The sequence below is a fragment of the Ascaphus truei genome, chromosome 1 (genome assembly GCF_040206685.1).
Source record: "Ascaphus truei isolate aAscTru1 chromosome 1, aAscTru1.hap1, whole genome shotgun sequence".
In the NCBI taxonomy this organism is placed as follows: domain Eukaryota; kingdom Metazoa; phylum Chordata; class Amphibia; order Anura; family Ascaphidae; genus Ascaphus; species Ascaphus truei.
Genome location: NC_134483.1, coordinates 504,909,122 through 504,924,398, shown reverse-complemented (window position 1 = coordinate 504,924,398; position 15,277 = coordinate 504,909,122). Strand labels below are relative to the sequence as shown.

At 41.8% G+C, this 15,277-nt stretch overlaps 2 protein-coding genes across 2 annotated transcripts; one reads left to right on the top strand and one right to left on the bottom strand.

Annotated features, from left to right (window-relative positions):
* Positions 1-1,579: 1,579 nt before the first annotated feature.
* On the bottom strand, positions 1,580-13,029 carry TADA2B (transcriptional adaptor 2B). Its single transcript, XM_075569793.1, has 2 exons — positions 12,673-13,029; positions 1,580-6,585 (listed from the first exon to the last, which is right to left on the bottom strand). The coding sequence occupies exons 1-2, from the start codon at positions 12,940-12,942 to the stop codon at positions 5,593-5,595; spliced, it is 1,263 nt and encodes a 420-aa protein (XP_075425908.1). The 5' UTR covers positions 12,943-13,029; the 3' UTR covers positions 1,580-5,592.
* On the top strand, positions 12,734-15,252 carry CFAP184 (cilia and flagella associated protein 184). Its single transcript, XM_075569779.1, has one exon. It carries the CDS (start codon positions 13,245-13,247, stop codon positions 15,108-15,110), a length of 1,866 nt encoding a protein of 621 aa, XP_075425894.1. The 5' UTR covers positions 12,734-13,244; the 3' UTR covers positions 15,111-15,252.
* The last annotated feature ends 25 nt before the right edge of the window (positions 15,253-15,277 follow it).

Genomic DNA, 15,277 nt, shown 5'->3' with positions numbered 1-15,277 from the left:
CTTATTTACTTTCATTGTTTCAAGTCGCTTATGAACTTCTTCCTCAGTTAACCAATTGTTCGTTAATATGCATCAAACATTTTATCTATTGTAACATTTCTCAATGTGTGGGGATGTAACTGTCCTTGAATGATCTTTGAAATAAATCTTTCACATAACTTTCTCTTGTATGCATCAGATAATGTATCTTTACATTCCAGGCATGCTAGATGCTTTGAATTAGATGGGCATGTTGCTGGCATTGGAACAAAGTTATCCAGGAGATGCAAGCAGTCAGAGACACAATGGAACCATCTTGGGAAACAAGACAATGTTTGAGTCCCTGGAAAAGAGAGAGAGAGATTCGTGCACAAAGTAATTAATGATATGATTGTACAATATGTGGGTTGTACATCTAGACCACTGAGAACGAGGATGTTGGAGCATGTGAGGAACATAAGAAACTCAACATAAAACAATATTTAAAGAATAAAAATGATAAGAGTAAACTGACGAGGTTATAGAATGAAAAATATATGTATGTTACCACCAAAATCGGTAACGAAGGATTCGGCAACATATCCTGGTTGCCGTCACGTTTAGGATTAGACCTCTTGTCTGTTATAACTGGCTCCCTAAGCAGAAGAACCAAGAGTACTGGCTTATTCTTCATACAACTACTGCTAAGTTTACATAAAACAATTATCAGCACAACCTTTGGCAGACTTACGCCAACGGCTGCTTAATAAAAACAAAAAACACCCATACTCAACCATTTGCAGACTTAAGCAAACTGCTGCACTTATAAATGCCACTCAGGCTTTGTTGCGTCTTACTGATCAGTTACATTGCCAACTTTAATGCTGACCTGAACAGATCTTCGTACAAGGTTATTCATGCAGACTTGTTTCACTGCTGCACAATGTTTAAAGTGCCATTGACAGATCATATATACAGGTAAAGGGATAAAAGCACATGATAGGTAAATAGAGGTTCTTCTATCAGGTACATCAGGTATAGGTAAAATAATCCATACTCACAGTTTTGCTGTATGCGAGGGCTTTTTGAGTCTTCATGGAAAAGCTCTTTTTACACACAGGTGCATCCAGTGAAAAGCTTGTGTCCTACCATCTATTATCCACTGGTGTGTGTGATAATAGGACATGGAGCATAGAAACATCTTTGAAGTGGAATAACCCGTTTCAGTGCAGCAGTTTCATCTTCTTCCCAATGTGTACCAAGAGCTGTGACACTTCAAAATCTCTGTACACACCACTACTGACGTAACCCAACCTACGTCCTGGGTGACTGTCTCTATGTGGTCCCGCTGACCCAGCAAACGGCAGCAATAGTAAATCCTGCAATAAGCTCAGTTAAGAAGTCAGAGCCCCGGCCAAATGATTCCATGCTACAGAACTAGCATTAACGTCTGTCCATCTATGAAGGACTTGTTGATGTTCCATTAAAACTTATAGCCTGCAACCGATCTTCATTTCTACAGAATCAGTATAGCTGCAAATAATTACTACGCGCAAGTGAATGCAGTTGTGTAGTGCAGCAAATAGGACACATTAACAAAAGAAACTTTACAAAAAAGGTATCAATTTTCAGTTTCACAGAAACGTATTTATTGCATTATACAAAATGTAAATAATGCATATAGATATATATATAATATTCATATCAGTTGCAAAAACAATAAATTATATATATAAAAAAAAAACGTAAAATGTCTCATGGCTTTCTGTGTCAAACAGGTAAATCATACAAACTATATGCTCCATTAAAGGAAATAGTTTATCAAAGTTTCAACTCCAGTGCTAGTTTGCATTATATTTTTAGTGCTGATCTGGAATCTCCCCCCCCCCCCATCCCTCAAGTTAATGAAAATCTTTGATAAACCATTGTTTACGTCAATGTCATCTCAGCCCGTTAGACAAAACAGAACCTGAAAAATTAAAATAAAATATATTTAAAAGAAGAAAGGAGGATGGTGCCAGTCTTGTAGCCTTCACACTGTATGGAAGAAATATCAAAATAAAAAAACATTTCTGTGCAAACATTTAAAGTATATTGCCTACAACTTTAAATTATACAAGTCTCTTGAAGGCAGGCAAGATAAGCAAGGAATACAAAAAGTGTGTAAATAAGGGCTTTAGGAATATATAGATCTCCTCAATGCTAAGGGACGAACAAGTATAATGCCATAGCACTGAGACCCATATTCACTAAAGGGTGCAAAGCTTTAGCACAGCTTACCTCCTATTCAAAAGGAAAAGGGGTTAAAGCATGCTAAAGCTTAGCACCCTTTAGTGAATCTGGGCCTTGATGCTTTGCATTGTGCTGTCCTTGTAGCGTTGGAGGAGATGTGTAGATACATACTCTTGTGGCACAAATACTTTTCAAATATTCCAAATACAATATGTTGAAGCAGCTTCACAGGTTCTTACAGATCCAAAATATTGCTAGGAGTTTACAAAAAGTCATGACAATTTCACATGCTTAGAGCAGCATTCCATGTTAAATTGTATTTTTCAACCTTCCTTGATGGGAAGCATGGGGTCTCGGGAACTGAACCATGTTAATTTCAGCACCGGGAACCCCCCTGCTTCCCGAGATACTTAACACACACCATCCTCCCCCCTTCTCTCCTTCATAGGCGCTGCCAGAACCACCTACTTCTTAAATCTCCTGTGGCACACAGGCCAATAGGAATAAGCGCTGGATGACATGGCAAGTTCTTATTGGCTCCTGCACCGCAGGAGATTTAAAGTTAAGCCTCCACATTGTTTACTGAGCCAGGCATGCTACTGGGGGCACCTTCATGAGGTAAGTATCTCAGGAAGCAAGGGATACCCAGAGCCGAAATTAAAGCGGTCAGCTCTGGAGACACCCTGCAGAACCACACCTTTATAAATCAATTTAGAAGGTACTTCTCTATTCATTGCTGTTTCAATCCCAAAGGCCTCATGCAGAATTAGCTCAGCTCTGTGCAGCTTTAGCATCTATGGAGGTTATTCATTAAAACGGTGATAGTGCCGATCGGTGCACTATTACACAGGAACTCCCATTGAAGTCAAAAGGAGTTTCCATATGATCATGCCAAACTGGCACTATTGCAGTTTAGAGAAAAACCCTATGTACACTATAAAACAATTAACAGGATTTGGAACGGTAGACTACTAGTAAAATGTACCCGTTTGTGAATCTGCAATTTTTTACTTGCAATAGGAAATTTGAATCACAAATACTGATTGCACATATATTTATTTTTGAACGAGAACAGGAGAATTGTGAAGTTGTGTCTCACTCCTAGTTGGCCAACATACCAAAGTAAAGAGTATGATTAACAACTTGGGAGTGATTAAAAAACAAAAAACTACCCAAGTCTCACAGGGAAAGCAAGGATATAAAACTGCACAGGGTAATCACCAGAAGATAAAAACCAAGATTTGTAAACCACCATAGTTAAGCCATAGCAAATAAGACAACAAAAATTAGAACATCACCAATAAATTTAGGGGAGGGGCAGGTTGAAAATGATAGGATTTCACATAAGGAGTTATTCTTTTCATTTTGACGATGTCAAAATGAACATAAGTGTTCTCCTTTGAAGAAAAATGTTCCATTGTAAATAGAATAGAAACATTTAATATTTTGATACATTAGATGTATTGCAGTATAAAAATATGTTGAGGCGATGCACCTCATATGAAAAAAAAAAGGCAGTTTTGCATATGCATTTACATTTCTGAATCGTTTGTCACCCTTTCAGTAATACGTACGTAGTACGTAGGCTTAAATGATGCGCATTTAGTGCAACCTATGCAAACTCCTCTACTACTGAAGGGGTTAACCGGCTGATCAAGCTGCAACATTATGTGGTTATTAAAACCACAGTTACACAGTTAGTGTGAAGCGGTTCTGTAAGGTAACAAGCGTGATGTCCTTACAATAGAAAAGATGCAAACAAGGCTGCACTCACACGGTCTTGCAAAATAAAGTGCTTTAATCAAATGATCGACGTTTCAGTCCCAAGATATGGACCTGTCTCAAAACGTCTCTAAAGGAAGGTTCATATATCTTAGGACCGAAACGTAGATCCTGCATTAAACTACATTATTTTGCAAGGCCGGCCAGGTTTTGCATCTAGTACGTGACCTGGGAGAGCTCTGGGCCTTGCTAGCACCCATGACAGCTTACAGTTTGGTAGCGGGAGTGCTCATTTTCTTTTTACAATCAAAAAAGCAGTTGTACTTACAGAGTAAATGCATTAACCCTGGCACCACTCATACAGCAAATGCTGTAAAGATTAAAATGAGTTAAGGACATTTTTGCTACTTAGCCACTCGTCCGCACGGAAGTTTCTCTTTTTTGCTAATCACTATTGCTTCAGATAATCACACCTCATTTAACCAAACCTGAAATTGCTAAATTTCACAGAGAAAGATCATCCTAAACAAATTACTCTCCAATCAGCTAAGCAGTCATCTTACTGACTGTATGGCCTGTGTGTTTTCTTCCAATTACACACCATTGTGGAAGAAATTAACCAAGTACAGTGTTTCCTATATGAAACAGTAGCACCAGAATTATCAGGCTAAAAAGAACAGATGTTCCACATTAAACTTTAGGGTTTTTAAATATTATAAATGTATTAAACTACACATTTTCATAGTTTGTATTTCTTTCTAGTAGAGAACAGCCACTGTACAATAAAACGCATTTTAGCTTTTTCTAGGGATCACGTAGCTCTTTTTCAGCCGATATTTAGCATAGAGATATTCCTTATAGGTCACTTATTTTTAAAGGCAGGCTACACCCTTGATGAAAGAAACTCAAAGTGTTTCACAACTGCACTTATTTTCTTGCTAGACAAACTAAAAAATTAAATAAAGCCAACACATACTTTTTTTTCTCTTCAAGTCTCTGGAAACAAGCATATTTGATGTGATGTCATTTTTTTACATTGGAAGGCTAAAGTTCAGAGATTCAGTACTCATTTTTCTGACAAACTATTCTCTCAGAAGAACACATGTTGCCTTTGCTCCATAGTTGCCACTAAAAGAGCAAGTGGAGACGAATCCGGTTTGGGATGTTTCAGGAAGAACAAATGAATCTTAACGCACGTTAGACTTCCAGTATGATAAAATGACAGCACAAAATTGCCATGCTGCCGAGAAGAGAATAAAGCTTTGATATTTATTTCCGTATAACTTTGTGTAGAAGTACATTGTTTAACATTGTGAACCTGCATTTCGAAATGGATACAGCTTGCCTTTAAAAGTGGTCAAAGAGGTGGCTCAGATACTCTGCTGCACTATTTGGGATCATTGAGAGATTGCCGAGTGATATCAGCAGAAGGAGACTGTGGGGGTCAAAAGTGTGCAGCAGACACTAACACCATGGGCATCTTTCACTTGATTGGTAACGCAACTACTGTGACAAGAGAACTAACAGCCTATGTTACCATAGTATTAAAATAACCATTGGGAAAAAAAAAAACTTGCACGAATACATTTGAAAAAAAAAAAATAACTATTCATAATGAAGCAGTTTGGCCCCAATGTGTCTTTGTGCATACAAGTTTTGTTTATAAAAAAAAGAAAGCTGTCAGGACGCATCCCTGGATATCCAGCCACTTTCTGTTAGGAAGTTTAAAATCCTTTTCTTTAAGACCTTATCCAAATAGCTCGGGAGACGACTTTTTGATGGTATTCCCTGCCTTTTCTGCAGGTGGTCTTTAATGATGATAGTTTTCACAGTCAGGTAGCGCGTAGGGCTTAAGTTTAGGGAACTGCAGAGCACCTTCTCTCTGTCAGATAACAGTTCAAAGCCGGGGAGGTTTTCAATGGCAGCGAATTCTCCATCCTTCCCGTCTTCCTTACCTCTCTTGGAGCCGACAGTGTTTTTGTTCTCTTTCCTCTTCTCCCGCTTATGTCTTGCGGCTTCATATTCTGCCGATTCCTCCATCTTGGTGATGCCGTTCCTACGGTACCTCTGCAGTTCACGGATTTTAGCTCGAAGCATCCGCTCCTTGTGCATATTCTCAAAGAAGTCCTCAATCTCCTTGTTGGACATAAACTGGTACAGTGGCCGCAATTTTAAACGGAGCTCCTTCTCCTCTTTAGAGAATTTCCGTTTCACCGGTTTCTCTTTATCTTTCTTATCCTTCCCCAAAAAGGCAGGAACCAGATTATAATCCCTTGCTATGTTCTTCCTCCGCTGCCTCTCTTTGAGCTTCCGTACATACATGTCTACATAAGCTTCTTTTAGTTCTACTTCAACATCGTCATCGTCGTAATTCACAGACAGCCCACTGATTAGAGTCTCTGCATCCTGGTCATATTCAATCTCATAATCATCCCGAAGGGGCATATAACCCAACTGCTGTTGCTCTGCAACGGATATGTCTAAAGGAGGCAGCGGTATTGTGAGGCTCGGAGAAAGGGGACCTCCTGTGGGACACGTGTGATCAGTTACTCTGTTGGGGATGCTGTCTGGAATGCATGCCTTCCCAAGGTTTCCGTGGATGTACATGCTGACGTAGTGTTCCATCACTTCCTGGGGAGTCCGAGAGGCTCCTACGTGAGCAGCCATATCCTCCTGGGAGCAAACGCAAGACAAGAAAAAAAAAAATGACTTGGTAAACTTGACAACGGGCATCCAATATACCAAACCGGGTAAATCAGTCAGTAAAGGACAGGTCCATTATTTGCATAAAGTATTGCACCGTATGTTTGTACAATACAAACCGCTGACATACATTAGAAGATAACTTCTCAGAGGGATGAAACGCCACTACAATATATCCTTAAAAAAGTAGGTTTTAATAACATGTCCTGTTCAGATCTTTTAATAACGGTCTCACCAATGTATTAGTTTTTAATAACCTATTTATAAATCTGAGCTTTGTGGATGTTGTTGTTCTTTTAATTGACGCAATGTTAATGTTGCTTTTAATAAGTGCAACCTAATTTGAATGCTTATTGTTTTTATCCAATACTTCACTGCACTATTATGTCCAGTAAGGTTCTTATACATTGTACTCCCTAAAAGAACATAAATCCACTAAAGAAGCAGGCTTAGAAATCTCCACAAAAAGGGGCACTATTAAAAAAAAAAAAAAAATTATAAAAGGGTACAAAACATTAAATTATTAAACCATAAAACATACATCCATTAAAAACATTATAGAAATCACTACAAAGTGCAAGTGGCAGCAATACCAAATGTGCAAAGAATATCTAATCATCACAGTCTAAAGTATTATCTCAAGAAATATGAAGAATTATCTCCAAGGGGAACCAAATTGGAGCCACACTGGAGAGAGTACCTGGGAACTTAATATAAAGGACTACCTCACTAAATAACAGTGCGCACATATACCAAGTATTGGCTGAAAAAAAGTAGTGACATGGTAAGTATATTACTTCGTACAAGTGCTTCATGAAGTCACTGCAGATTTTCAGTGGTTATACCTTGTAGTTATAATATTTTAGTTAACACACATATGCCCATGCTAACAAAACACTTCCAAACATTGCAATAATGATTACATAGGAAATATAACGTACCTTAGTTTGGCCCCCAATATTAATCAACAACGTAACTTGCCCTATTTTGGCAGGGTCTTTACACGAGACCCTTCTGTATTTATGAATTACAATTTTATTACAATAATGTTTTCAATGCTGAAACAAGAGGTTTGTACAAAATGCTTGTATTATAATATTATTACTGCTATTTCCCAAACGCTTCACATACAGGATGCCAACATCCCTCAATAAGAAAAAATGTATTTATTCTTAGAACATCATCCTGCACACACTGCTACAAGATAACCATCACTTCGTAACAATAACAGAATTGCCATCATTTCCCCAAGTCTTCTGGAAGGATCAACCCACACAGGGTCCCTGTAATTGATCATTTTAATGTTCTAAAAACAAACCAAAAAAAATGTCCTGTATGCTACAAGGGTTTCCATACAGGGTATTATATCATAATGTCATTGCTACAATTTCCCCGTCTCCTCACCATATGAATAGTAGTAACAATAGAAATATTATATTCATGTGTGCTTGTAGAATCTCCTCACAGGACTCCTGTGGCAGTTAATAACTATTTCCCTGTGCTGGTAAATCGTCATACAGGATTACTGTATCACTTTGCAATAATGTCAATCTTGATCTCCAACGATATCACTGGCGAATGTTCTAAATGCGGTTATAATCTCTACATGTCCCTTTGTGTCGATAGGATCTCACATACCGGATCCCTGCCGTACTTAATTATGATAAAATATTTCCTGGTGTGCTGATAAGGACTCCCCAACACATGATACTTGTGTTAATTATTCATAGTATTAGTAATAATAATAATAATAATAATAATAATAACATTATCATAATAATGTCCCTTTGTGCTGGTAGGGTCTCTTCATACAGAACCCTTTAATAATAACTGAATGATGTAATCATTTTTCTTCGTGTTGGTAGTCTCTTCACACAGGTTTCCTATATAAGATGACAATAATAAAAGCAATACTATATTAATAATTTCCTTGTGTGCTGGTAAGGTTTCCACAACCACAAGATCTTTGCAGTAACTGATAATAGAACTATTCTACATTTCCATTTGGGCTAGTAGGGAACCCTGTGAATTATTAGCTGAATGACAATCTTTTTTCTGTGTGTTGGCAAAGTTTCCTCACACTGGACCCCTGTATTTGATGATAATACCTTCCCTGTGCTGCTAGGGTCTCCCCATCACAAGAGATTTGTAGTAGAAAATCAATATTATTTTAATATTTCTGTGTGATGGCCTGCAATAGTTATTAATCACAATGATATTTGTATGTTCCATTGTGTTGGTAGAATATCATACTGGATTCCTCCAGTAGATAATAAAATTTAAAAAAAAAATAATAATGTCCCTGCTGTTTGTTGGTACGATCCTGTTAAAATATTATGATAATAATGAACTTTCTGTGCGCTGGTAGAATCCTCATTGTAGATCAATGATCTTCCTACAGCTTGTAAGGGAGCTTCAATATACATGTATGCCGATGACAATCTTGTAAACACACAGCCCTAGCCTCTCCGACCTTGAACACATACTTAAATCTGGCTTTTTGACACTTGAAAATTGGATCTCCCCAAATAAACTGTTTTTAAACACCGACAAGACCGTAACAATTGTATTTGGTACCAAGACTACATTTTTAAAGCTTCCAATGACCGCGCTCCAGATCAGAACCAACGCTAATACCACCCTAACTCCTGTTATTAGTTTTAAATACTTGGGCATGTGGTTTGACTCCTATTTAACATTTGGGATGCACATTGATACCCCGACATCCAATACCTATGCCAAACTAGGTGTACTTTATAGGAACAAAACCTCCCTAAGTCTGCTGGTCAGAAAGCATATCGCACAGCAGATGCTAATGCCAATTATCGACTATGGGGACATAGTATACAGCTTGGCACCCTAAACCCACCTTAGCAAACTTGATACCCTCGAAATGTTCAAAGAACTAGGATTGGTCATCACTTGAGTCTAGGTGCAAAGTTAATCTCTCCTGTCTTTCCCTCAAATACTTTCTGGGCAAGCTACTCGTCTATCTGAACAAGCTCCTCACCCCTACCACATGCAACACTTATCATCCGAGGTCTGACTCCAAAAGACTGTTCATGGTCCCAAGGTTCAGCAAAGTATCCGGCCGCTCATCCTTCTCTTACCGTGCACCCCAAAACTGGTACAACCTGCTGGAGATTCTCACAGCCGCCACCAGTCTAAGTTCTTTCAGAACTAAAGCTGTCTCACATTTTAATCGTGTCTGTAACTGTTACATACGCATATATCAAGCTGTGCATGCAATGTATATAATGTATAGCCCTGTTCACTTAACTATGTATTTGTAACTCCCCGTAAAACATTTTATAAATAAGATAAAGTGGAAGTTATTTTCTTGTTGAGTCACCTTAACCTTATGTCAGTCTTATTCTAATCTCACATTTTAGCAGTTAACCTAAGCCACGGGTCAGCAACCTGAGGCTTGTGAGCAGCATGCGGCTCATTTCTGGAGGTGCTTCCTCCATTGAGCCTTCAGTGCCTTCCCCATGCTCGCTGACGTTGTAAGCTGCTGGTAGGCACTCGGTCTGCGGGGAAGTGCACGCCACGCAAGCCACTCTGCGGGGATGTGCACGCCGCACAAGCCCGTCTTCTACTCATCGGGGAAGTGCGCGGCTTAAGCTCATTCTGCTTGTCAACACTCTGTGGGGATATGCACGTCACGCAACCCCCAGTCTGCCAGCACCTAAATAGGAGCGCCGACAGACCGCATCATTATAGTCCGGCAAGTATGTGTGTGGGGGATATTTATGTGGGGGGATAATTTTGTGTGTGATTATACCTTGGGAGTGGGGAAGGGAGGTCATTTTATGTGGCATAATCCTGTCAGGATTTTTTATGTGGGATAATTCTGTGGGGGTGGGAGTGGGGAAAGGTGGTTATTTCATGTGGCATAATCCTGTGGGGATAATTTTTATGTGGCATAATCCTGTGGGGATAATTTTTATGTGGCGTAATCATGTGGGGATCATTTTTATGTGGCGTAATCATGTGGGCGTCATTTTTATGTGGCGTAATCATGTGGGCGTCATTTTTATATTCATGCTTGTGTTGCTTCTCTCGAAATATGTTGGCAAAAAAAAAAAAAGACTCTTCTTCGAAAGGTTGCAGACCCCTGACCTAATTCCAATATGTCAGACAAACCCTTGCCCTAACTCGCCAAACTATCCCCCAAATCTGCACTCGGTAAATGTTAATAATCTGGGAGAAAAGCAATGCCGGCTAAGTAAGGAAGAGTTGGCAGCCAGATAAATACTCACTAATAATAGTGTCCATGTGAGATGGTAGGATCCCTCTAGTAGATAATAATGACCCTGCTGTTTGCTAGTGGGATCCCTCTCGTAGATATGAATATTGATAATAATGTCCCTGTGTTCTGGTAGCTTAGATATTATTAATAAGGTCCTTGCTGTGTGCCGGTAGTATCCCTCTAGTACAGCGATTCCCAACAGGTGGTACGGGAACCGCTAGGGGTTTGTGAGGTGCATCACAGTGGGTTCTTGAGCCCGTGGGGGGACTGCACATTTAGTAAAGCCCAAAAACTGCACCTTAGCCTGGGTGGTAAAGCTGTCAATTACAGCAGAAGCTGCCAAAGTAGCTCCCCTCAACATCCACAGCGGCAAGGCATTCTGGAGCATGACTTTGGAAGCTCTAGCTGTCTTTGTAGACAGTATAGGATGGTACAGCGGTCAGACACGGAGGTGCAGTTTGAGGCCTTATTAAAATATATGTGATCCCCCCATAGGCACAAGACACTATACAGCCTGGGATCGGTCCGATAGTCTGATGAGTAGGCAAAAAGATTAGAAAAAATATTTTCTAGCAGTGGATGCACAGTGTGTGTGCGAATATATATATCACTGTTATAGTACATAATATGCCGTGGGTGAATATTAATAATGTTAATGAGTGTTGGTAGGATTTCTCTACTAGATAAGTACTTTAGTCCTAGGCGATACCTTTTATTATTTGGAGGAACAATTGATATTTTAGGCCTAGCTTTCAAGAGTTCTGTCTCCCTCTCGTCAAGCAATACTAATTTACAGAATAATCCATGAATAAAACATATATCTACCTCATCTGCCTTAGATTATGATGACCTGAGGAAGAGAGAGAACTCCTGAAAGCTTATTTTATAATATCAATTGTTAGTCCAAAAAACAAAACAAAAAAAAGTTAAATTATAAAGTCCACATTAACTAGTAGTTTGTAGATTAATAATAATAATAATAATAATAATAATAATAATAATAATAATAATAATGCCCCTGCTGTGTGCTGTAGGATCCTTCTGGTAGAACACTAATAGCAGTTACATATAGTCAGAGTTGTAAATAAGTGAGTACTATAGAGGGCAGTTACATAGTCAGTTATTAATTTGTGAGTGCTAAAGAGGGCAGTTACATACAGTAGTTATTAATAAGTGAGTACTATAGAGGGCAGTTACATACAGTAGTTATTAATAAGTGCGTACTATAGAGGGCAGTTACATACAGTAGTTATTAATAAGTGCGTACTATAGAGGGCAGTTACATACAGTAGTTATTAATAAGTGAGTACTATAGAGGGCAGTTACATACAGTAGTTATTAATAAGTGAGTACTATAGAGGGCAGTTACATACAGTAGTTATTAATAAGTGCGTACTATAGAGGGCAGTTACATACAGTAGTTATTAATAAGTGAGTACTATAGAGGGCAGTTACATACAGTAGAGTTATTAATAAGTGAGTGCTAGAGGGCAGTTACATACAGTAGAGTTATTAATAAGTGAGTGCTAGAGGGCAGTTACATACAGTAGACTTATTAATAATTGAGTGCTATAGAGGGCAGTTACATACAGTAGTTATTAATAAGTGAGTGCTATAGAGGGCAGTTACATACAGTAGTTATTAATAAGTGAGTACTATAGAGGGCAGTTACATACAGTAGTTATTAATAAGTGAGTACTATAGAGGGCAGTTACATACAGTAGTGTTATTAATAAGTGAGTACTATAGTGGCAGGTAGGATCTCCCTCCCCACACTCTGCGCTCCATGCACTGCTCCTGCTCACCCAGTTCCCGAAGCCGAACTGTTCGATTGCATCGAGCAGCAGCTGCTCTTCCCTGCTAGTCCAGCCTCCCTCGGCCTCGGGCCCCCACAGGGTGAAGCGGCCGCCGTCCACCAGCTGGTATCCGTGCCACCGCCGGTGGTTCCCGATCTCCGCCCCGGCCGAGAAGCAGTCGGGGCATAGTTCGATGTCCTGGCACTCGGTGCAGCGTAGGCGCAGACTGGTCACGTCTGCCAGGCAGTAGACGCAGTACTTCTTCCCCAGGTCCGCCATATTGGCCGCCGAGGTGTTGTGCTGAGCAGGGGGAGGCCCCTCCCACCGCGTCTTTCCCCCTTCCTGACACTACGCATGCGCGACTACTCGGCGCGCGCCGACCTCGCGAACGATTGGCTCTGAATGCACAGGCGCGCGGACTAGCAGTGCACAGTGGGGTTGACCGTGACGTCGTCGGCTTTATTAGCCAATGGCGAAAGAGCGCAGCGCGCAACCCGTGGCCCCTCCCCCACTCTGCATGCCGTCTCCATGGAAACCGCCGCGAAACATAAATATACAAGAGCGCTTGCAAGGTGAGCGCCATGGAGGGACCGGAGGAGAGCGGTGGTACGGAGCCGGTAACAGCACCGGGGACCGGGGAGAAGAGCGTCGGCACGGAGCCGGTAACAGCACCGGAAAGCAGCGGCACGGAGCCAGTAAAAGCGCCGGGGACCGGGGAGAAGAGCGGCGGCACGGAGCCGGTAATAGCACCGGAAAGCGGCGGCACGGAGCCGGTAATAGCACCGGAAAGCGGCGGCACGGAGCCGGCAACAGCGCCGGAGACCGGGGGAAATGGCGACAAGGAGCCGGTGACATCGGAGGCGAAGCGGGAAGGTGAAGACGCACCATCACCAGCGAACACCGGGGAGGACGGCGGGAATGAGCGGACGGCAGCAGACACCGGGGAGGAAGACGGGAAAGAGCTGAGGGCAGCAGGCACCGGGGAGGAAGACGGGAAGGAGCTGCGGGCAGCAGGCACCGGGGAGGAAGACGGGAAGGAGCTGCGGGCAGCAGGCACCGGGGAGGAAGACGGGAAGGAGCTGAGGGCAGCAGGCACCGGGGAGGAAGACGGGAAGGAGCTGAGGGCAGCAGGCACCGGGGAGGAAGACATTACACAGCAGGAAGATGCAGTCACTGGGAAGGAAAGAGGCACACAACCTGCTGCTGTTGATTCAGAAGGCAGTGAGACCAGTCCCAATCTGCACGGTGAGGAGGAAATGGCCCTTCTGCCCAGCGAGGAGCCAGCAGGGACTGAGGAAGGAGGTGGGAAGACCATCACCGAGGAGGGGGCAGAGGGGGATACCACAGAGACCCAGGGAGAAAATAAGGAGGACGGTGATGAGGGGGAGACAGAGCCCCAGGGAGAGGATGAGGAGGAGACAGCGCCACAGGCAGTGGAGAGTGAGGCTGATGAGGACCAAGCTCGAGATGAGCTGATTCAGAGATACCAGACAACGGTTTTGGAGCGGGACAAGATCCAACAGAAAAATGCGCAGCTCCAGAACAAGCTGTGTGAGTACTTTCGCCGTAAAAAGGGCGAAGATACCCGACCGGAGATGGAGAAGCAGACTTCGGACCTGGAGCAGCGCTACCTTAAGTACCTGTCCACCCTCGAGGAGCTAAGGAAGCAGAACACACTTGAGGCCACATTTCACCAACGGCAGACTGAAGAGCTGAGAGATCACTGCCAGGAAGTTTTAAACCGGGTGGACCAGGAGTGGTCATGTTTCCAAGAGCAAAAAAAAATGTTGGCCCTGTTCGGAATGCGCCATCGATGTGCTGGGAAGCACGCCTCACCCGCTGTAGTTGAGGTGATAGAGCAGCTACAGACCAAGGAGGAGCGGAAGGAAAAAGAGTTAATCCAGGTGCGTCTGGAGAACATCAAGCTGAAGAATAACATCCGCCACTTTGAATCCATCCTGAGGGCCAAAGAGGAGTTGGCTGATGGGTTGCACCTTATAGACTTTGAGCAATTGAAGATTGAGAACCAGACGTACAACGAGAAGATTGAGGAGAGGAACGAGGAGCTCCTTAAGCTCAGAAAGAAGATCACTAGCACAGTGCAGGTGCTAACTCACCTCAAAGAAAAACTACAGTTTGTGCAGGCCGAGAACCAGGACAAGAAGGACACGCTGATGGAGGTGGAGGCAGATGTAGCCCACAAGAGGGACATCCTGACCAAAACCAAACAGGCTAGAGATAGTTTAAGGATAGATAACCTGAAGCTCAAACAAAAATGTGGGCTGCTGGGCAACAATCTGCTTCTCAGGGACTTTGAGGACAAGGTGGATGCCACTGAAGAGCTGGGCCAGAGGCTGGAGGGTCTAAAGCGCCGCCATGCTGAGTTTACTTTGTCTAGTAAAGGCCTATTGAAAAAAATAGATAAGGTCAAGCTTATGAGGAAATAAAGCCTTCCCACGCTGCTTTTTTTTTTTTTTTTTTTGTAGTGTCTCATGTCTAGCTCATGATAGCCCATTTATTGTTATGTACCTGAAACATAGTATGATGTATAAGACAACAAATATGGGTAAAAATATATTTTAAAAAATATTCCTACTTGTCATTTTAATGAGTG